This window comes from Puntigrus tetrazona, chromosome 13 (genome assembly GCF_018831695.1).
Source record: "Puntigrus tetrazona isolate hp1 chromosome 13, ASM1883169v1, whole genome shotgun sequence".
In the NCBI taxonomy this organism is placed as follows: Eukaryota; Metazoa; Chordata; class Actinopteri; order Cypriniformes; family Cyprinidae; genus Puntigrus; species Puntigrus tetrazona.
Genome location: NC_056711.1, coordinates 17,259,944 through 17,283,679, shown reverse-complemented (window position 1 = coordinate 17,283,679; position 23,736 = coordinate 17,259,944). Strand labels below are relative to the sequence as shown.

The 23,736-nt window shown below is 37.7% G+C and overlaps 1 protein-coding gene across 1 annotated transcript in view; it reads left to right on the top strand.

The window, feature by feature from the left end:
- LOC122356833 (MAM domain-containing glycosylphosphatidylinositol anchor protein 1) overlaps positions 1–23,736 on the top strand; it is a 152,917-nt gene that overhangs the window by 82,170 nt on the left and 47,011 nt on the right. The window contains exons 7-11 of the mRNA XM_043255906.1: positions 8,022–8,291; positions 9,920–10,249; positions 12,357–12,653; positions 18,781–19,047; positions 21,289–21,434. Of these exons, the coding sequence (XP_043111841.1) occupies positions 8,022–8,291; positions 9,920–10,249; positions 12,357–12,653; positions 18,781–19,047; positions 21,289–21,434 (1,310 nt within the window). The remainder of the gene's footprint in view (positions 1–8,021; positions 8,292–9,919; positions 10,250–12,356; positions 12,654–18,780; positions 19,048–21,288; positions 21,435–23,736) is intronic.

Sequence of the window (23,736 nt, the reverse complement as noted above, 5' to 3'; positions counted from 1 at the left end):
TGACAAGGAATTCATTTTCTTGCTGCCTAAAAAAGCGTTGTGCAAATATAAACTGCAGCAGTGCATAAAGCATCACATATAGGATTAGCATACAGACATGCTCAGAATAGTGACAGTTTCTGGTCTGGTTTTGTCTGGATTGATTGATTGATTGATTGATTGATTAATTTATTGATCGGTTGATTTAAATGACTACACTAAAAACTAATTTGGTCTTGCTGATATTGACTATAGTGACTATAGACCATAGATATCGACTGTATGACTATAGTATCTTATAAGATCATGCCGTTTCCCATTGAACTCATTGATAGAAACTGCCTTTCACTGTGGCTCATGTCACCTGGCTGAATTTTAAGTAGATACTTGTCTTCTCAATTTCACACAGATCGGAGAGTTATAGAGTTGTGCTTTATTTAACTTCTACTTTGAAATAGTTCATAATATGCATTTAGTCAGACAAAGATGTACTTGTACTCTGTATTTGGTGGAGGGCAAATCAATCCATCCATTCATCCATCCATCCATCCATCCATCCATCCATCCATCCATCCATCCATCCATCCATGATTTTAATTGGATCAAAAGCTTTATTTGCCTCAACAGTCTCAATTAATTTTTTTTTTTGTTAATTTTTGCTAAATAGAATGTCAAAGAGTTATATGTCTTCTTGTTACCGCCTAATGCTTTGATGTGATGTAATGTACTTAAACTCAGCCATATTTAATTTTATTGGCAAGACTGCTCTAAAACAGACCCGTTTCAGTCCTCAATCCTCGTTACCTGTTGACAGTTTTTGTCCATTAATACCAGCTGCCTTCCCAGAGTTAAATATAGTTTCCCTGACTGCCAATTTTTTAAGTTTATTTTACAGTTTTCTCTGAAGTGCTTTTGTAATCTCTGTAGGCTCTCCTTGTTCATATCTAGAGGGTTTGAAAGAAAATGGTTTGTTTGCATCACAGATTACGGGGGAGAGGTTCTGGCGCCGGATATATGTTAATTAATGCAGTGTGGGTTAATGTGCACTGCTTAACATGTGCTAGTGCTTTAGGGGTCATTGTCTCCCTGTTAGGATGAGTCTAATAAAGGGTTGGTTAAGCGTTGGTTAGCTGTGTTAATGTATCTCTGTCTCAGCCTCTTTGAGCCATTAGCTGGCAGTAATTGGCTGGGCTTAATTGTACAAGCCTGGTCCCCACGGCAATAGAGATGGCGGATGGCCGATCTTTCTATACTTGTTGCTCTGGTGATTCTCTATCCTACCCACACAAACACACACACACACACACACACTGAATGCTTCACTGGTCACTCGCACCTATTTCCTTCCTCCAGTCCATTTGTGCGTGAGAGAGAAAGAGAGAGAGGATGTTGAAAATAACATACTGCTCTTACTATCTCTGCAGAGTGTGTTATTTAGACTGTGTACAGTATGGGCATTAACGTATGCACGTAAAACAACGGGAATTACCTCCTTTTTACGCGCATTAAAAAAACTACACAGCATGCTGCGTCCCATAATGCAAGGCTCTCGACGTGCATTAAGATGAATGAATTCTTACACTGCAAAAAAAAACTGTTCTTGACAAGTATTTTGTCTAGTTAAAATATATAAACATGCTTTAAACAAGATGAATTTACTTGAGAAGCAACACTGCATTGGATATTAAGGCTGGTTTGTAGACGATATATCTTTATCCGTGTAATATTTGTGTTTTGTCTTAATGCACTGGAATACTTTTTCTCCTTATTTAAGTATAAATATGTTGAAGACTAAATTATTTTCAATATGCAGTGTTGGAAAGAAATATTAATATATCACGCAGTGTTGCTTCTCGAGTAAATAGATATTATATTGAAAAAAAGTCACATTAAGTTAATAAAAAAGTACATTTTATGCAAGTTTAACTCTTTTATTGATAGGATCAGTCAGACAAAATATTAGGAAATATTGCTACTTACTGCTTACTACGTTCTATTTGATTCTAATTCATCAGACCAGTAAACAAACATACACAAATAACTCATTTTTTATTGCTGCATCTCACGTATAATTTTTTTTTAGAAAGTATGAGGCGTTATAAAATATATACGTTCCGATATTTATGTGGATAATGCTAGTTTAAGTCCAGTTATGTTAAATTACTTTCTTTTGCCTCTAAAATAATGCTTTTTATCTAGGTGTAAGCAGGGAGTGTGTCTGATCCGATGAGAAACAATGCCCCCTGCCCTTTATACGTCATGGATCTCCTCCATATGCATATGCAGGAGCACAACTGTGACTTTTCTATAGCAAAGCAGATTTGAAAGCGTGCCGTATGCATAGCAGAGAGCGTCTGAGGGGAAATGTGTCTGATATCGATCAGTCTGTGTCTCGCTACACACACCTGCCGTCCCTTACCATCAATACACGGCGCTAATACAACATCAGGTGTAATGAGGATGAATGGGCTGCGTGTGTGTGATGTACACTCTCATTTCCCCTTGGGAGAGGACATTTATCTGTTAAAGGGGCAGTTCACAGAAAGTTACATTTCTGTCATCTTTGCTATACCTTCGTGCCATTCCAAAAAATGGATTTTCCTAACTTCATGCCATTCAATGATTTTCATGAATGACTCTTTGCTTGATTTTGCTTTCCTCCCTAGGATTTTCATACAGTGACCATGGCTCCAGTGCTCAAAAACATAACATAAATAAACAGTTGTCCACATCGCATATTTAAAAGTCTTCTGAAGCCAACCGAAAGTACGCAGAAACTGGTGCTAAAAGTGAGCTTTTTTTAAATCCTTAATTCAGCATATTTAAGTTGGTGAGCCGTGTTATATTTGGTGTCAAAATGAACATCAGCAAAAATTGTTTGTTTTATTTTATTTGACAGTTGGTTTGACAGTTGTAGTTATTTTAAGCTGCCCTTTAATTAAAACTGTAAAACATAATTGGAAAAAAAAAAAACATTCTGTATTCTGCATAAAAAAAACATTAATAAATGAAAAATAAATTATGACACACACACACACACACACACACACAACCATGTTTGTGGTTTAATAGACTTCTTTTGTTTTTATACTGACCTAACAATACTTTTATCAACCTACACCAAGCCTACCTCTAAAACTACGCATGGCAGAAACCTTTTAGCATTTTTACATTTTAAGATGAACTTAATTGAGCAATTTTAATAGTTTATCTCCCTTGTGAGGACCGACAAAATGTCCTGACAAAGTCCAAAATGTCAGGTTTTACTATCCTTGGTCTAATGGCAGACACACACACATAGTAAATAAATGCAGTGCGAAGGAAAAAAACCCAACAACAAATCCACATATAGGCTTATGCATGTTTGCACAAACAAAATCACAACATTTTCTGACTTTGATAAAAGGGCAAAACACACACACACAAATCTATTAGACAAAAACCAAAAAAAATTATATCAGTAGGCTTATTGCCATGCAGTTACGATTTATTTAACAGCACTAATTGAGACAGGCATCATTAAATCAGACAGGATAAATGGCTTTAATTATGTTATTGTCGTGTCTAACATTGCTGAGTACTAATTACTTTTCATCTGTTGTCACGGCAGCACTGCACCGATAGCCTCGTTAATCTGCCACGCTTTTGCGCTACTTCTTTTTTTTTTTTTTTTTGAGGTGGTGAAGCCATCAGTGATTGACGCATGTGATTGGCGCATGTGACACTGAAGTGGATGAACAGTCCTGAAAGTGACATCCTTCACAAGAGACAGACAATGCTTCCAGAGAAGAGAAGGTTTTGCCGTGTTTGTTGCTCCTAAATCCTGTAATAGAATCTTTCTAGGATAAACTGACTGATATACAAAAAGCGCAGCCGCTGAAAGGTTCATGCTGCCTGTATTGTTTTCTGAGTTATGTCTTTGAAATAATCAGTACTTATTACTTTTGGATGGAGAATTCAATAAAGAGCACATCATTATTTCATCCTTCTTTCTAGAAGAAAGTTGTGTTTACTGAATTGATACAGTAAGTTGAAGGAAAGTTTGATAGGTCAGGAGCATCAAAGCAAAAGATAATCTTTTATTGAAGTGCTAAGTAGAAGGTAACTAGATATTCCTGAGTACAGCAATATATTCTGCTTTGTTCTACCTGTGAAATAATCTGTACTTATTTCTTATGGACAGATATAGATTTAAATCCAAAATTTTTACGCATTTTTGGCATGCTTTGTGTGCTTTCAGCCATTCACTACCATTATTTCAATTAATGTTTTACATGCCGCTCTATTAGTGTAGTTTAAGGCTGGAAAGCCACTGCTTTTTTTAAAAACAACAATCAAAAGCAGCTGGAGAATGATGTGTGAAATTGTATTTTTATCTGATTCCAATATAATTAATCAGACTCAATTAAACTTAAGAAGAAAAATCATGTTCTTTGAAGGGAAAACTTTCTCACAAGCTAACAGGAAAACAGAATTTAATATGAAAGTTCACATAGCACTGTGACTTACCAGACATATCTCTATTATTTTTACTGGGGTCAAAAGGTCATGTTGGTTCCAAATACTTCAAGTGTGTTGGATTGAATCAACCCTACGTGGCACATAAAATCCAATCAAACTATGGTTTCAAATTAGCAATATTTCTTCATTTGCCTTCAATACGGCTTCCAACCACGTAGAACATTCTCCAGCAGAATGTTGTCAATAAAACATCTGCCGGTTTCTTTTAGAGGAGAGAACCAGTTTCTCATTCTGTAAAGAGCTTTGATAATATTAAAGTCAGTTGATTTGTCCGACCAGGGCAGGTGTTGAAGTTGATCTTGGTTCTCCAGCTAGCCAGGTTTTATGATCCTGACTCCATTTTTTCACATTTTAGCATTGGCGTCTGTGATGAAAGTTTTAGCAGTCGCTGCTCTTTCATGGATGTTGGCTTTGTGAAGCTCTCTGTGGTTGGTTTTTGTGGAAACAGGCGCTTCAAGGTGAATATTGTAGTTTGCTGTCAATTTGCAGCAGTAGTTCTGTGTAGATTCAACACTGTCCCTCTTAGTGTTTAACATTCCCTAACCTTCGCCGGCTTTTCTTCTTCGCTGATGAACTTTTTCCATGCTTTGTCTACTCCGACTGTTGTGCTTAGAATGCACTCACAGTTGATGAAGAAAGCTGGTAACTAAATAGCTAGGTAACTGAACTGTGCAAGCCAATGCTTTTCAGTATTGAAGCAAATAAATGTATGTTTATATTTAACGCGTCTGCCATCTTGGTTGTAGTTTTCCACTGGTTTTGTGCTGTTTGGAAACAAAACGAGATCTCAGAAGGCGACATATATCACTTTTTTATCTTACGCTAAGTTAATGCCTTACCCTTCATTTCTTTTAACTGAAATTTCCTTCCTCTATCCATTTCTCTCTCTGATGTGTTTGTGGAGCACAGAAGTGCAGTGGTTTGTAAAAGCGACGTAAACTCCGTAAAACACATCAGTCCCATTATCGAGAGACAACAGTGGACTGATGCTGCGCCTCCTCCCTCGTACCGTTCCCGGGAAATTGAAGCAATAAATTCTTTCCTCCTCAGACTCTCTCTTTCTCTGTTTCAGTCCCTGTGATGTCTCTGTTATTTGTAGAACAAATACGATTGTTGTATGTGGCTGAGAGCTTGTAGATCTGTTGGCAGTACAGAAGCCCATATCCCCTCCAGTCTGGTGTTTTAGTCCATCAGGATCAACTGAGATTTCAGCAGATGTAAGTCACAAGAGCTTAGCGAAGAGATCAGACCAGTTTTGGGTCAGGTTGTGCTTTCTATCTCTTTTGTTATTTATTTAAACTCTAATACCAATAGAAATAATCCCCCCACCCCCAACATTTCTTTATGCTCATGTCTTTCGAATATCGTTTTGATTTTGGAGTGTATTATGGCCCAGAAATGTTCTTGACAGGTTACGTGAGATTCACCCTTTGAGAACTATCTCCTATTTTTGGGATTATCCTGGATTGTAGTGCTTGTGGGACATAAAATTTAAACCACTCTTGGATGATTGAATGTAGGTCTCTGTCGTATTATATTAGCATCTCTTCCTCTCTGAAGGGTTAGTATATTTTAATCTCTGGTTGTACTTTGCACTGCGAGAAGTCATTTTTTTATTTCTTATTCTCATTCTAAATAACTTTACAATGTTCTGTTTGCTTAAGAAGCAAAAAAGTAATATTAATTTTGTTGAAAACACAGTGAAAATTGTTTTCTTTGAATGTTAGATTTTCTTTTTTTTTTACTGGATGGCTAGCCAAGAATATTGATTATTATGACTTTAGTAATGATTCAAGTCATTTCATGAGTTTTTTTTTAGAACTAAAAATATATTTGTAATCACTTCTGATGCTCTGTTATAAAGTGTTCAACTTTTTGGATCTGTTTTAATTGGGCTAAAAGACATTGAATTAGATTTCTTTGGCATTATATGTGGGGAGTTTTACAAGCCTATTCAGAGCTCGAATATTGCCAATGACAATTAATTTAGGTAGATAAAAAAAGCACATTGGCAGGTTTTCTGCTTTCTAATTTCAGTCATTTATTTTTACTAATGAGTTTATGATGCTTAGCAGCAGTCTGGTCTTGTTCAGGTACAGTATGACAGTTGTAGACTGCAGGGATAATGAACACAAATGGGAGCGATGCCATTCAGACAGACCGCAGTGTGCTGTGTGACACGAAAGAGGGGCTGATGTAGGGTGTTCAGGTTCGAATCTGGCCTGCGTCATGTGATATTCAAATCCAGTGTGTCTTTGCGCCAGTGTTCAAAACTCTTTGCAGCTGTCTTTGTATTGTAGAGTGTAAGGCCATACAATAAATAACTTAAATGTCAATAAGATGACTTAATAAATTTAAAAGCAATTATAAATAGATAAATAATGCTATGGGGTTATTACTTTCAATATAGCATTTTGAACATAGAAAGAAAAAAGTACGGTAGGAAATTATTATTTTAAATATAAAACTAAAACCACCAGTATGTGGAAAATTAATGAAAGAGTCATAATGAAAGAGTCACGGAATCATTTGATTCATTAAAAAGGACCGATTCATTCAAGAATCAAGCAAGTGATTCTATTAATGTTATTGAATCAATTTCAGATTCGTTGACAACGCGGCTTCATTCACGAAGCAAATGTTGCTCACAGACGCTAAACTATTTTGATGCGGATTTAACCGAAGGCAGCAGTTATTTAAAATTAAGTGCTAATAGCCATCATTTTTATTTACACCATGTTAGGAAAAAAGTAGCATTTTCTTTGCAACAAGTGATAATAATAATTAGATGCTATTAATACTTTTTTGCGCGATTAACATCACTCTTCTTTCTCGATTGACATTGCTTAACTATACTTAAATAAAAAAAACAAAACTGCTACAAACCTGAAACTTAGAACAACTTAGATGCTTTTTCAAGGTTATATGTTCCTCGAAGCCGAGAGACGTTTTGTTGCATTTAAACAAAAATAAAAACCGTTCCGTCCTTTTTCAATAAAAGACATTAGAAATCTAAAGTACTTAAATCATTTGATTACCACCTGTTTAAAATGTAACTATAACTATGTATTTTTATTTTAAATACATAACAGCGTTACATGTATTTTGTTACTCTCCAGCCATGGTAATGAGTTAAAAGAAATGTAGAAGGTTTGAGGTTAAATGATCAGCAGTTGCTGAGGCCAAATCAGCTGACAGGACACTTTTGCTCTAAAAGAGGGAATCAGTGAAGGAAATACTGTAAAGACTCTGCCACGGGCCTTGAGTTATGTCTCATGCTAAGAATAGCTGTTAGTTCTTTACCCAGAAGCAGTGAAGAGGTGATTTCTCATGAAATGTTATTATTGATCGATGGTGGTATTGACCCTCTTGTCGAAACACTTTTAGCATTGAAGTGTTCACTTGTTGAAGAAAGACCACCTGCACTTCTCTTGTTCTGCCTTGAATCGCAAGACTCCCCCATCTAGACATAGAAACCCATCAGCCTTAAATGATGCACACTTTTGTTTGCTCATTCCCAGCACCCCCTGCTCTAAAGCTGTCTGTTAATGAGACGTACGTGGTGGACCCAGGCCAAGACGTCACTCTGTCGTGTGAGGTAACATCAGGCTTCCCCACGCCTACGGTCAGCTGGTCGCGGTACCCTGGATCCCTCCCTCAGCGCTCCATGATCCGGGGCGGGTCCCTCACTCTCCGGTCCGTCACTCCCGCTGATGCCGGTGTCTACAACTGCACAGCCGTAAACAATGTGGGAAACCCTGCGAGAAGAACCGTCAACCTCGTTGTGAGATGTAAGAGTGCTCGCTTTTACACATGTACTGGGGTTTAATGTAAATGTTCATGTTCATGTATTCAGATGCATTGGGAATTCATCTCAATTTAACTAGAATAGCAAAGTTTGTCTGTAGATGATCAAGCTGTAGATGGATGTATGGATGGATGGATGGATAGATAGATAGAAAGACAGATAGATATATAGATAGATAGATAGATAGATCAGTTGAGTTTTTTTTTGTTCTTTTATTTCAAAGTACAGTTTCACTTCCTGTGGGGTGTGGCCAATTCAATTTACACTCGTGGTTTAAAAAGGAGCCAATTGACTTCTGAATCTCACACAGCCCTGGTTTGAAATCTCAATTTCTGCAGTTCATTTGGGTGGCACGGAAATCACTTCACCTCTAATGGCTGAAATATTAGTTACATCTCAAGCCATCAGATTCAATTTAAGTTTACATATCCCTCCGACCAGTTGATTGACACTCATTTGAATGCGTTATGACTTCCCTTCTGTCCCGCGCTTAGCACAAAAATTGCCGAGCCAGATTTGTTCTTATGTATGCGTGGGAGCGTGTGTTTATGTGGCGTGAGCGTGAGTTAGCAGTTGAACTGTAATTAGCTCTCTTGGCAGTGTGTGATCGTGTTAAACTCCTCAAGCCGAGAGGGTGATTCAGGAACGGCTGCCATAACGCCTGCCGTTCATCAGGGCCTGGAGCTATTCTTAGCCTCTTTAATCATTTTTATTTACTCCAATTAATTTGAGAGGAATGGAGGTAATTAGCAGTAGAAGCGTCTTATTTCGGAATGCGCGCTGGATCCGTCTCTGTTGACGGTAATGAGCTCGCTTTGTGTCAAACGCACACGCAGGTGCCGCGGACGCCTGAGCGCAGCCAATCATCCAGGTAAGGCAGCCGTCTGTTGAAATGCGGGGCGCTGAACATATGGCGCTAAACTTTCCGTCTCCACCTGCAGGGTCGTTTTTCATACTGTCAGAGCGTAAACACGCAGCTAAGCTGTTATAGTTATGAATTGTGCTTCAGTACTAACAAATTACAGCAGTGGGGCTGTGGGGTTATGGATGCTCTAAGCGTCTTCAGCTGTGTTCGTGATATTGCCTATAAGCTCATTATTTTCATCCTAAAAAGCCGTTTACAACCGAGTCATTATTTTTATCATGTAAATTGTGCTTTTTTCCTCGTGATTAAAGCCAGCGTTTGCAGTAAAGCGTGAGATGGCTACGTGTACAGCGACGAAGCAGTGCACCGGAAGACAAGGCTGTATTAATGTCCCTCAAAAATGAGCTTTGTTCTGAACCTAAACGCTGAACGTCTGGAATGAAATCAGTTCAGTCCGCTTCCATGCAAACTGCATTTAGTCTTTGTGCCGTTGATCATCTCAGTGGTTTATGTAACTGACAACGAGAATGCCACTGAAACATTACACTGCATAAAGACTATGCAAATAAACCCATTTCTTCGAATACCCTCTGCTATTCAGGGTGAAAAGTTGTGAGCCAGTTTTTAATACATGTCTAATATTTACGTTTTATTCCATGTAATGTTTCGTGTAAATTCATATGTTTAAAGTCCTTTAAAGTTCCTTCACCGGTTTCACCATGTCATCCCTTCTCACTCTGCAATAGCCATGAAGAACTTAACGTTCCAGATCACGCCGGACTCGAACAAAGACGGCGAGAGCATACAGATGGGTCGAGACCTCAAACTTTCCTGCCACGTCGACGCTCAGCCTCAGGACAAGGTGAACTACACCTGGTACAAGAACGGAGCTCTCATCTTCCCCACCGACAGCCTCATTGTGCTGCGCAGCGACCCGGACATGCCGGCCGGTACCAGCAGCCTTGAAATCGTGGACATGAAGTTCAGAGATCAGGCCACCTACAGCTGCGTAGCCAACTTCCCCGGGAGCAGCGTTCCTGAGCTGAGAGTGGACGTGAACATCACGCAGAGCAGCGGTGAGACACTGATCGTAATACTAAAGACGCGCAGGGTTTGAGGCCCTCACTTGTGCTCGTACTGTGAAGTGGCCCTTTGATCTGACTTCTTCTGCTTGTTGCTGATGATGTTGTTTGCTTGTTAAAATGGAATTTTCTTTGCTCACAAACATGAAAGACCCTATGAAATGGTTTGATGAGTGTTGTTTTATTACCAGTGTTTCCTATTGTCCAAATAGACTTGACGAGACATATTGAACCTATCTATCTATCTATCTATCTATCTATCTATCTATCTATCTATCTATCTATCTATCTATCTATCTATCTATCTATCTATCTATCTATCTATCTATCTATCTATCTATCTATCTATCTATCTATGACAGAATTCGACAGAATTCGTCTTGACAAACATTTATATTCCAGTTGTCTTATTTAAAAGTCCAACATTGTGAATTATGCTCGAAACTGAGTGTTATGGTCCAATAATAGCAAGCATAAACTTAAAGCTGCGGCCCGTAAGTTTTGCCTCTTTGTCGCCATCAATGTTTGAAAACCTATTATTGTAGTTCCTTGCAGATTATATCCCATGCATGGGTTGTGGTCTGGACCGAATCTTGTATTTAGTAATCACAGATTCGAAACAGATTGGATATATGACACAAATGAGAATTTTCACCGGATATCTGAACAGGTAATAAGTCACACTTTGCCACACTTTGATCTGACCAGCTGAGGGAAAAAGCATTACAATAATTGTGCTACCAATGGTGATTAAATTGAACAATCACATGAAACCATCAAACCCAAATAATTGACGACAGGTCTTTGAATTATTCGAAAAATAATGGACAACAAGTCAATTATCATTATACTATGGTTGACATACCTCAAGACATCAATGAGATGATATATTTTAAGGTTTTTGTCCTGTTTTTGTACTTAAAATACTATTCTGAGTAGGTTTATTTTTTCCACATTTCATCCAGCTCCTCCGTTGTTACTAGCTCAGTAAATCTATGGTTGTAAGACCTTTAAAATATTAGAAATCATTTGGCGTATTGATATGGAACTGTAATGCGTCCAAAGAGCTGCCTGGAACTACTTTCGCCATGTAGTTCCTTGAGAATAATCGCACAGCCATAGAACATTAGAACATTCGTCAGCCAATCAGTTTCAAGCATTCAACAGCCCCATAATATAAAGATTTTTATTTGAACAACAACAGATAGAAACCACTATTTAGCCCAAGTGTTTTCTCATACACAGCGCTTTGCGCAACATGATGTTTATTGAGTAGTTTTTCCAGCTATCTGCGATTTTAAACGTATGCCTCGTGGGTAAACAGTGATAATGCAGGAATGGCCATTCTGCTGGGTTGATGGTAGTAAACTGTTGAATTCTGGGAAATACAGACGCCCTCGTGCATTTGAGTCCCCTCTGATCTTCTTTCTCTCATCTCAGCAGGATGCTATTTTTTCCTGAGTTTCTCTTCATTTTTTTTGTACTTGAAGTTTCAACCTTCTCTGGGGTTACTCTCTGTTTCTGACTGCAATACCTAAGATGATCAATCGTATCATCTGACAGTCTCTTTATCTCTCGCTTTATGATCTTTCTGTCCTACTGTTTGATGTCTGTCCATCCTATATGGCCATTATTTTGACAGTTTTTTTCCTTTATGTGTTTTGGTGTTAGGCCCGGAGGTTAACACAGCAGTGTCTTAAATAAAGCAGTTGATTATCTTTTATTATATTATTTTATATTGCATCACAATTGTCTGTAATTGTAAAGCATTGTTAACCTGCCAGCTGGCCATGTTTAGGCAAGATAAAAAGAACTGCAGCATTAGCATCGCAACACTGAATGAGTAATAGATTTTTTCTTTTCCTTTTTGCTTGTTTTGTACAATTGTTTATAGTTAGTTTATTAATAACTGAATAAAATACTATTCTATTGCATTTTTTTTTGTTGTGATAGAAAACTTAATTGTTCAATCTTCATCTCTTGGTGTTATTTCCTCCATTTTGTAAAATTTTTTCCTTGTAAATATTAGCTATTATTTAATATAATTTAGATTTTTTTTACAATCCATCTCCTCTAACAGCTATGTTTTCCTTTTTTCCAGTCGTTCCTCCTGTTCTGAGTGTGCCAGTCGGAGGGGGTGTGGTCAATGTCAGTGAGGGCGGGCCTGCAGAGCTTGTGTGTTTGGTCGATGGTAAGCCCCGTCCACCCGTACTGTGGTCTCGTGCAAACAAGGACCTGCCCATGCCATCGGGGGATTGGGTGGTGGAAACACGCGATGGACGTTTGCGGCTGACCAATGTAACTCGGGACATGATGGGGGCGTACCGCTGCCAAACCGCTCCGTACAACGGCCTAAACATAAAACGCCGACAGGCTCAGGTTCAGCTCAACGTGGAGTGTAAGTGTTTCAGTCATCGAACAACTTTTAATAGAATTACTTTGAAATTGTACTTTGCCGGACCGCTAAAGCTAGAAGTAGCTAGCTACACTGAAATGCAAATAGCATTTCTGCATAAATGATCACATTCTTTTATTTATGGGTTGATTAGGCAGCACTTGAAATGGCACATTTAAATGTGTAACCTAAATATCTTATCTTATATCTATATTATGTTCTATAATAACATGCACAATTAGGTTTTAATTTTTATGAAAATATAATCTTTTTGGCCGTTTATTTTATGTACACTACCATTCATATTTTGGGGTGGTATCATTTTTCAAATGTTTTTTTAGAGTCTATTTTATTTATTTATTTATTTTTATTTTTATTATTTTATTTATAAGTGACTGCATTTATTTGAATACAGTAAAACAGTAATATTACAAAAAATATTTTATTTAACCATAAATGCTTAATGCTTATCCCTTTAAAGGATTTAGAGTTAAAAGGTTACCCAAAGTGTTTATAGGAAGTCCCGCTCTGGCCTTTCTATAATACCACAGAAGGATTTTACTTGTCAGTCGACCAGGCCATTGGACACATTGCACATTATTTGTCAACTGACGCAGTTTGGACACGTCCCACAACGTCTCAGACAACAGCACTCCTGTGCCTGCCTGAGAAAGGACAGCGATAATGAAGTCTATCATGAAATTGTCTCGATCGATGGCGTGATTAGATTTGATTTGGTGCTGCACATTCTAATGTGATTTTAATCTTGATTGTAATGCGATCCACTGACTGAGGATAGATTGAGTCTCTGAGCGCACGACCAAACGAGCCAAAGTGACACGCGTTTTCCATTAAGACCCAATGGGCCATTATCAATGATTTTGATCCGGCTATTTTTAGATGCGGCATTTGAGGGCCGGCAGGAGTGTTAATGTGCTCTGAGTTTTCATAATGCATTATGATGCCCTCGTGGAGCGCGTTTTGTAAGTGCCAAACTAAAAAGCCTTGAATTCATTAGCGCTCTTGCTGCGCACAACCGCACAAAAGATAGACGGGCTAAACCCTGAACCACTCAATGCGCATCAGCCCTTTTCACACGAGCCATTAGCGGAGCAAAGCACTCTACGCTCTCATAATGGATCCTGTGTTTATTGTGTTGCTTCAAAATACACCATGTGATTACAGGACGTTGCTGAATTTGAGTGCACGGCGGTCCATTCACTGCACAGGAGGGGCGTCTGACCGGGAGCATCGCACAATGCTGAGAGCTTTTTGGAGATGTGACATTGTGGTCAGGAAAACCGGGCTTTTGGTGGTTAAAGCCCCTCGAGAAGCAGGCCGTGAACCAATAACATTGTGAGCAAGGCTCTGAACCTAGTTTATTCTAGAACTGAGGGTGAACTGAGGGTGATTGTCCTGCATTAGAAAAAAATAGGATTGGTAAAATTTACTTTGACTTATGAATAGTGTGTTTCAAAGAAACTACATTAAAGGGGGTTACTCCACTCCAAAATGAAAATTTTGCCATAATCACTCCCATGTCATTCCAATCCCTTAAAAGTGGGTTATTTCATCTTATTTTGGATGAAAACTGGGAGGCTTGTGACTGTCCCTTTGGCTGCCAAACAATTACCACTGTTAGGGTGGAGAAAAATATGAAAGACATCATCTGAATGCTCCATCTGCCATCAGTGGTTCAATATGAATATTATGAAGCTATGAGAATACTTTTTGTATGGAAAGAAAACTAAAATATCGACTTTATTGAATGATTTGGGACCGTAACGTCACTGGACAGCAACCGGTATACAACATAGACAACTCTGTTTGATTTGTACAAACAGAGTATCTTTCCATTGCGTCTAACTCTGAACTGCGGACGTTGACCGAGTATATCGGATGCTACGGTGACGTTGCGGTACCAAATCTTTGAATAAAGTTATCTTTATCTTTACTTTTTGCACAGAAAATAATCTTTCTGTGCAAAAAGTATTCTCATATCTTCGTAACATTACAGTTGAACCACTGATGGCAGATGGAGCATTCAGACGACGTCTTTCATACTTTTCTGCACCTTGACAGTGGCAATTGTTTGGCAGTCAATGGGACAGTTGCAAGCCTCCTGGTTTTCATCCACAATATCTTAAATTGTGTTCCGAAGACCAACAAAGCTTTTACAGGCTTGGAACAACATGGGGTAAATGATTAATGACAAAATTTTTATTTTGGGGTGGAGTAACACGTTAAACACATTGGATTAACCATCATGTTGTGATCCGGTTAATTTGACCTAGGCTAGAGTTTTGGTGGTAAAATTTGGTGATTTTTGACCCAGAACAGCACAGGAAATTTTGACATAGACATACTGTAAATGTATTGTGGAATGTACTTAATCGTTGTTTTATTTACACCTTAGATTTAACGCGTCGGTTATGCTGATAAACTCATTTCGGTATCTCTTTAGATTATTTTTATTGATCATATGCTGTGTTGTTATCATATTCTGTGTGACAGGGGTTGTTTCAGTGTATCTCTTTCCGTCTGGCAGACAGCATTTAGGTAAACGAGTTTGTCTCAGGTGAGTGGAGCATGTCATTGCTCGGCCTGTGATCAATTATGATAAACGATGACAACAGCTACGTGATTTATACTGTTATTAAACAGCACAGTCTATGAATCTGCACTCAGAGAAAGAAGTATAAATGTTATGCATCTGACTTAAACACAATATATCCAAACACATGTAACGCAGAGCATGCTGTGAACAAATTGAAGTTCTTGCGAAGGATTTATGGCCAGAGAAATCCCAGAATGCTGTGTTGCAGCTAAATGAGTGATAGCTTCATTAAGAGCTCGTATGAATCACCCTCTCCCCCACACATCTAAGTCTATCCTCGCATCCTCAGTCCCTTTGTTTCTATCTTCCGTCAATATCGCTGCTGTAACAGGCCCAGCTAATGCAGAGTATTGCAGGATGGAGGCAGTTTAAAGCCCACCGCTGTGCTTCATCCCACGGCAGGTCTGATTTATGAGCCAGGTGGCTCTGCCTGTCTCTCTGGAGCTGGAGACAGGGGGATGCTGTCTAACACCCCGTCCTGTCTCTGTGTGTCAGGAGAGACAGGCAGCGACTGCCTGAAAATGAACCACGTTTCACTGAGAGGCATCTAGAGGCTAGCAGGGTAAATCTCACAAAACAGTCTCGTTTAAAATAAATTTGTGATATATTATTAACATTGTTAAGTATTTGTTGCATGCGTATTGATTGAAATAACATATAATAAATAACAATAACACTTTATGCAGTTTTAGATTTTCAAAAAACACCATTTACTATGTTTTTTTTAAGCTTTTTGAATTATGGGGGGCATTGGCAGTGTCTTCATACCACCTTCAAATCGTAATACCTGTGTCATACCCCTTTAATCGGACAAATTTGTGTCCCCATGAACCACAAATACCAACATACACACACCTACACGCAATATAATCCACCCTAAATTGAAAAGTTCCTGAAAATTCAGGAAACACCTTTAGGCCATCCAAAATGTAAACGAGTTTGTTTCTTAATTAGAAAAGATTTGGAGAAATTTAGCATTACATCACTTACTTACCAATGGGTCCTCTGCAGTGAATGGGTGCCGTCAGAATGAGAGTCCAAACAGCTCATAAAAACATCACAATAATCCACAAGTGATATAAGTAATCTGTAATATGCCGATTGTTTAGAAACAAATGCGCTAGTAAACTACGTTTTTAAATTGAAATAATGACTCATCTTGTCTGAATCAGGAGATAAATATGAACAAATCAAGAACAGTTTACGAGCAAAAACAGTAAAATAGTTCTAAACATGTTGATGGATTCTAATGTAATAGGACAAAATAGGCTGGACCTTTCACCGCAGGAAGTATTAATATTGATTGTGGAAGCCATTAATGATGGGTTTGTTTCATACAAATACACACCTTTGCACTTCACAGGATGTTAACTGATGGACTGGAGTTGTGAGGATTACTTGTGCGTTATTGTGATGTTTTTATCAGCTGTTGGACTCCCATTCACTGAGTATCTATTGGTAAGCAAGTAATGTAAAATTTTCACATCTGTTTCAAAGAAACAAACTCATCTCCATCTTTGATGCAGTACATTTTTTATACTTTTATTAGACTGAACAATTGTGTTCACAAAAGAGCAATACAAATGTATACAAATGTATGCTTTTTACTTAATATGTGTACAGTATATCTTTTCTCTTGTGTCTTCGTTTTCAGTTTGTTTTTCAGGCTCATATTCATCAGTGTTGTTGGGGTGCTGAAGCTCGTGATGTTTTGGTTACAGACACGTGTCCTCTCACATGAGACGGATGATTATAGTTTGTTTATGGGAACTGTTGTGTTGTGAAATTAAAATAGTCTGGTGTAAACTTCATTATGGGAATAGATGAGAGAAAATCACCTCTTCCTGTTGAGCCTAGATAAATGTTTGTCACAAACTGAGTTGAAATGCAACACTGATGAGTCAGATGAGAAATTTAAAATGCTCTATACTGTACAGTATCATTCACCACAACGTGTTCATGTGGTTAAAATTTCGCCTTTGTCAACAAGTAATCAGTAAAAGGAGAACATGCCATCCCACATAATGAATATGCATAATTTATAAGTTTGAACCCATGATACTGGCGTTGCAAGCACCGCTGCTCTTCTGTTCATGTTCTTTTAAGTTTGCCTAACATTTGGGACATATCTAAATGCATAATATTTCTGAAAATAAATGTAAAATAAATACGCAAACTGCATCAAATTAGTTTTTAAAATGCATAATTACTATGAAAATGTGGGGTACAGCCAAATACTCTTTTTGTTGTTGATAATGAAAATTATTTAATAATTCAAAACAGCTTTTTCTTTTTACTACAAAGAATTGTGCCTCTTATGGAGTGCTTTGGCTGGAGCACTACTCTAGTTCTCTCCCACGCTGTTTGTTTTCTTTGTCTCAATTCCAAAGCACAAACCAGAGAACCTTGTGGGAATTTTAAATGGGTTCATTGTGATCATTTTGGCAGTGTTTACACTCACAATTAGTGTGAAAACAAGTCAGTGAAATCACATTTGACCCTGTGTGCTTCCTTTTTGCACAGACCTTGTTTTACCATATCTGTTGCATATAAAAAACGAAGAAATGTTTTTTCTGTTTAATTAATGTACTTTATTGTATAATTTTTTATTACCACGTGATAACCTGGTGAACCTCTGACATGACTTTCCTTTTAAATAAGCCATTCACAATATTTCAAGTCACTTTTCAAGTGAAACAAGAAAAAAAGCATTTTATCCATCAGAAATTGCTTGAATCTTGGAAAATGGGGATGTTCCCTTTGAATGTTATGTTGGATGTCTATTTCAAAGCATTGTCTATTAAAGTTAACATTCTGTACTGCCAACGAATTTGTAAATCAGTCAGAAGCTAATAAGGTTTTTAAATGATATTGCCATTGAAAGCATTGAATTCGAGTTCATAGAGTTAATTACACCCTGATGCTTTGTCACAGTTTCTGCACATTATTAGTTACAGTAATGTACTGTTGATGTATGCCCGAGGTGCTGTGATGCTAATTTGCAGTCACATCACTTCATACATGCCGAGTCTCTAACCAGACCCTGGTAGAATGTAATTAGTCACTAGCTCTAGCACACTATATAGATTGATTCCGTGCAATTAGCTGAGACAATGTGGACCCCATCTTATTGATTCAAGTAGTAGCTTGCAATCTGTCATCTGAACGTCGTCGGCATATGCGATGGGTTCAAGCGTTGTGTCCTAAGTGCTCTGGTGTGGTTTATTTGGGGCTTCGTTTCCAGTAAAAATCTCAAGAGCGAGCGGTTCAATTACTGTGCTTTTCCTTAAATTGATTTTCGTCCTGTTACTGATGAAAAAACGCTGTTTGAGAACCTTGCTGTGAAAAAGAACGTTTTTACCAAAACATCAACTGTGAAAGAAGTCAAAATGTCAGCACAGAAGACCAAAACAGATGCAACTGATGAAAAATGACTGTAAAACTATAATCGTACTGATAATAATCAAGCAGATGGATAGCGGTATGTTAAAGTAGTCTTCCTTTCTTCACCAGATCCTCCCGTTGTGGATCCAGTCCTGCTGGATGTCCGTTCTCAAACGTTTTCGACAGTCAATCTCCGATGCCTGATTCTCAAGTCCAATCCAAACCGAATAGCCAACGCCCGCTGGTATCGCAATGGGTTGCCCGTCCGAACCCCAACGGTGGACCCTCAAAGTGTCCCTCAGCTCAGGTTCAAACTAGACACCACTAACAACGGCACTTACGAGTGCAAAGTGAACAATGGAGTCGGGACCTCAACCTGCACCTTCGTTGTGTCTGGTGAGTTGTAAAAAAAAAAAGTATGTGCGTTGGGTGCTGTACCTTACAGAAAAACTTTAACCTGAAAAATAGATGGATATTATTTGGGAGAGTTGATCTTTATGCTTTCTTGCAGCTTTGAGTCTGGTATTGCTATAGGAGGGTTATCAAACTCTGTCAAGAGTCAGAAGTCAAATTTGTTTGTCTTGTTATTCCTGTTGTTTGAGCACATGCAGTCTGCTTTATTCAGTTTTATCTGTGCTGTAGAAATCCAGGTCATACCACTAAAGGTTGCCAGTTGCATAAAATAGTCTTACAAGTTAGTCATCTAACTTTTGTCTTTACCTAGACTGGAATGATCTCATTTCAAACTGAAAGTAATACTACTAATTGATCGAATTAGTTCTTCGTAATCAAGTAGTTTGGCCAAGCTGGTCTACTAACCCTAACCGTGATTGCCACAATAGTTTAGTAGGTTAGCCTAATAAAAGCTGCTAGCATAGATGATCGACTATTTAAAAATGTGACATTTGATTTATTTCAGCAAATCGGATCTGTTTCATCAGAGTTTCAGTGAATCGTTACAAAAATACTATTTATGCCTATACATCATAACATTGCTTATTAGGATTAGTTAATAAGATACTTTATTTAATTGAAACCGTAATTAAATGTTCTCAGTTTAGTCAAGTTCAGCTTCAGTTTGCCGATTTGTAAATATATTATTACATTTTGTAAACTTGTTCAACTGATTCATTGACAGCTTAGATAGCCTAAAGACTACAACTGACCAGCTTGGACTAACTAAACCATACAAAACCACTATGATCAAGCTGGTTTAAATTGGATCAAACTGGATGTTCTATCTAGGATTACAAAGTCAGTTCTGCTTGCTTTGCTGAAAGTGACTAGCATTAAAATGAGAATTAGCATATTTTGTGTGAGAAACGTCTGTCACTCACTCCTTACATTCGAGTTGCCAGCTTTGTTAGCTACTACGCTAGTTGATGATGTGCTGTAGTAATCTGCCAAGAAAGGGCAGACGGTGATGTGGCACCATACAGTACACTTCCAAAAGGCCCAGGTGTTTCTGTTCTCTCTGTGGGGGGAAAAATTGGCTGTCGTCTTGCAGACTTGTAAGGTTTTTCCTTCTCAGTAGGGTCTTATCTTTAGCTTTGCCAACACATGATGACAGCTGAGGGGTGCTAATGCCATCAGCTAGTTCTATCTCCACACTCTAATGAGTGCTGTTATACTGCAGGCCTAGCTATGCAACATACAGTTTTGGTAACATGTAACAAAGGTCTTAAGTCAGTGGGGTATATTTGTAGCAATAGCCAACAATACATTGTATAAAGTTATGCCAAATATCATTATGATATTAAGTAACTATTATATTCCACAAATATATTTGATAAATTCCGTACCCTAAATATATAAAACCAAATTTTTGATTGGTTATATGCACTGCTGAGATCTTCATTTGGACAGCCTTAAAGGCGATTTTCTCAATATTTTGATTTTTGATTTTTTTTGCACCTTCAGATTCCAGATGAATCAATGGAAGGTTAAATAAAATATTCCCTGAATGAAACCTTGTTTTTTTGCATGTCAGGTTAGCATTTTGGTTTAAATGATGCTTACCATAAATAAGGGTTATCATAACTGAGTTCAACATAGTACATAGTAGTTCTTAGTGCATAGTTTTTTCCTCACAAAAATGACTTCAAATATATTTTATCCAACATCTGTGGCGCAAGATAAAATTTGAAAAATATTTATTATTGCAATTCCGTTTGGTGACACTAAATTAAACAGTTCTCATTTAATGAAATGCTCGTCTTTCATTGATGCTCTAGATAATTGGTTCTCACCCGGTGGGTCGTGACCCAATAATGGCTTTTTTCTGCAATAATAAAATACAATTAACTATGCATACCTAGAATGGCAAACAAATTTACCACATTATCTGTAATGTAACAGCTAGGACTAGAAGCAGAACCAGTTGTACTTCAGTTGAATATCCACCTTATTTTATACAGTCCATTATGCTGCTTGATAAACAGTTTTTTTCTTATCATATTATTTTAATGCATCAACATAATTATAAACACACCAGTTTGTAGTGCAAAGCATTGCACATTCACAGGAAAAGGCTTACTTCTGCATTGCAAAATTAGGTGGCTACGATGGTAGCAGTTTATCTTTATAAAGTATTCGACTAATTAGTCATGCTCTGTTTTGGTTTGTTTGTTCATTTAGCTCAGCCGTATAATGCAGAGTTTTACTACGACACTCCAAACCCCATTCGCACCTTGAAGAACAATTATTCCTACAATTTACAATGGACACAGAAAGAGCCCGGCGCTGTCGACAAAATCATCGGCTACTGGATCAATGTCCAACAGGTAAAGCAAACACCCACAGACACCGCAAGCTTCATATTCCCGTTTCTTTCTTTCTTTCTTTCCTTCTTTCTTTCTGTGTTGGCTCAATGGGAGGTGGATGAGTAGAATAAGTGTGTTTGTAATAGGAGTCAGGGGAATAGTGTGCTCTATGTAGGGAGCAGACAGCGGATCGATCACTGCTTGTACTGCATTAAAGAGACTCTCAGAACCCCACCGGCCCAACACAAGAACTCACAAGCAGCCTGATTGGGTCTGTATTTCATCCCAGCTGGAAAAAAAAAAACAAGCCATACACCCTAAGGTGCTCTTTTAAGGAGGTCCCCACCAGCTTGTAGTCTACGCGATGAACAAAGAGCTTGAATTAAAATCGCAGGGAGCCATTCATAGGTCATTTTTCTTCTCTAACAGGGTCATTAATGAAGTAAATTGGCCTTTAGGGTCAACCTCGTGGGACGAAAATATTGGTGTTGGCACAAATAAATCGCAAATTGAAGTTGCATTTTTATAGCATGCGCAAACCTATTGTGTTCAGCTGCTTGAGTTCTCGTCCACAGAGATGAAAATGTCCTCATTGTGTCCATCAGACTCAACTTTGCCAGATGGGATTGGATGCTCATGTATAGCTAACTTTATTTCACACCCAAGCCGCTGTAATTTACACAGTTCTTGCCTTTTGACCTTCGTCCCTGAGTCAGCAGCGTTGAGGCCACGTGAATATCTGCTTTGCATTTCTGTACATGGTTTAGTGGAGCATTGTCCAAAGTTACAAAAGAATGTAAATATGTCCCAGTTTCCACTGTAAGGCTCACTGACTGAAAAGGTTTTATCTTCAATGCAGAGGAAGTCAACCCCCCGCCCCCATATTTTATATTTAAGCCTTATATTTAGCTCTAACAGTACTCGTCAATGTTAATTGTTCCCAATCAAGCTAAAATTACAGTGCAATGCTATATTTTGAAATGCAAAAGCTTGTGTTGCAAAATGTAAACTAGACGCTTAATTCTTCCCAACTGTTTCACAATCAAAATGTAACAAAAGTAAGCAGTGGTATAAACCACTCAACTTTTTAGAAACTACTCGACTCAAATTTTGCTGTTTTATATAAACAAAACAGGCCGTAATTACATGAGTCATATTTTTTTACAGTTGATTGTGAACAGTTGAAATGAAAGAATCGTTTTCAGCATATCAGGCATACAAATGAGACTGCATGCATACTTAAAAACACAAAATCAAATGTATATATATATATATATATATATATATATATATATATATATATATATATATATATATATATATATATATATATATATATATATATATATATATATATATATATATATATACATGTGTAGATATGGTTTGCTTTTAGTCTTTTTATAAAGCTGGTTCTTTTGTTATTTAGTTGTGCTTATTTTTTATTTTTGTATAAAACACAAGTACCGTCATTGTTTTCGTCGTTCACAAAGATATATCAGACATGACAGAATATATCATGTCAAGTGTACAAAGATACAACACTGTCATGATGTGTACTAACTATTCAGCAAAACATGAATCTTAGCTGTCTATACTGCAAAATCTCATATTCCGAATACGTATTTTTATGTAATTATGTAGTTAAAATGTCTAAAATGCTCCTTTAACAAGATAACATTTCTTGAGAAGCATAACTTATTAAACTTGAATATAAGTGTATTTTGTTTTACTGCACTGACAGATTTTGTGACTTGTTTTTAACTTCCTAAGATAAGAGAAAATATCTGCCAGTGGAGTAACCAAAAAAATACACCCATATTAAAGATACGTTGTCAGAAAACAAGCCATTATATGTAATGCAGTGTTATTATTAAGTAAACCGGTCTCGTTTTAAGCATTTTGGATATTTTAACTGGAAAACCAGTCAAAATAATTATGCCGCCTTTACTTTCTTTTGGTCAAAAAGCATCTCAAGCATCCTTCATGAGAAAAGGCAATCCCATAATGCATTACAAGCCGAATGAAGAAATGATTTAGTGCCGAGATGAATTGAAAAAAGAAATTTTAAATGCATCATTTGCACGCTTTTGCATCGCATTGTTCTGCTCTAACCCAAATTCAGTCCAGTTCACTAAGACGCGGACAGAGCCAGCGATTAATCATTTACAGGCAACGTTTTGATTAAATAAACTACATCTTTGAAGCGTTTTTCGGGATTCCCTCCAACTCTCACGTGTCTTGGTGGAAATCTGGCCACCCTACGAAACGAACAAACACCCTGCAGACGTCTCGGGCTGTCGGACGGGAGCGTGTCATCGGC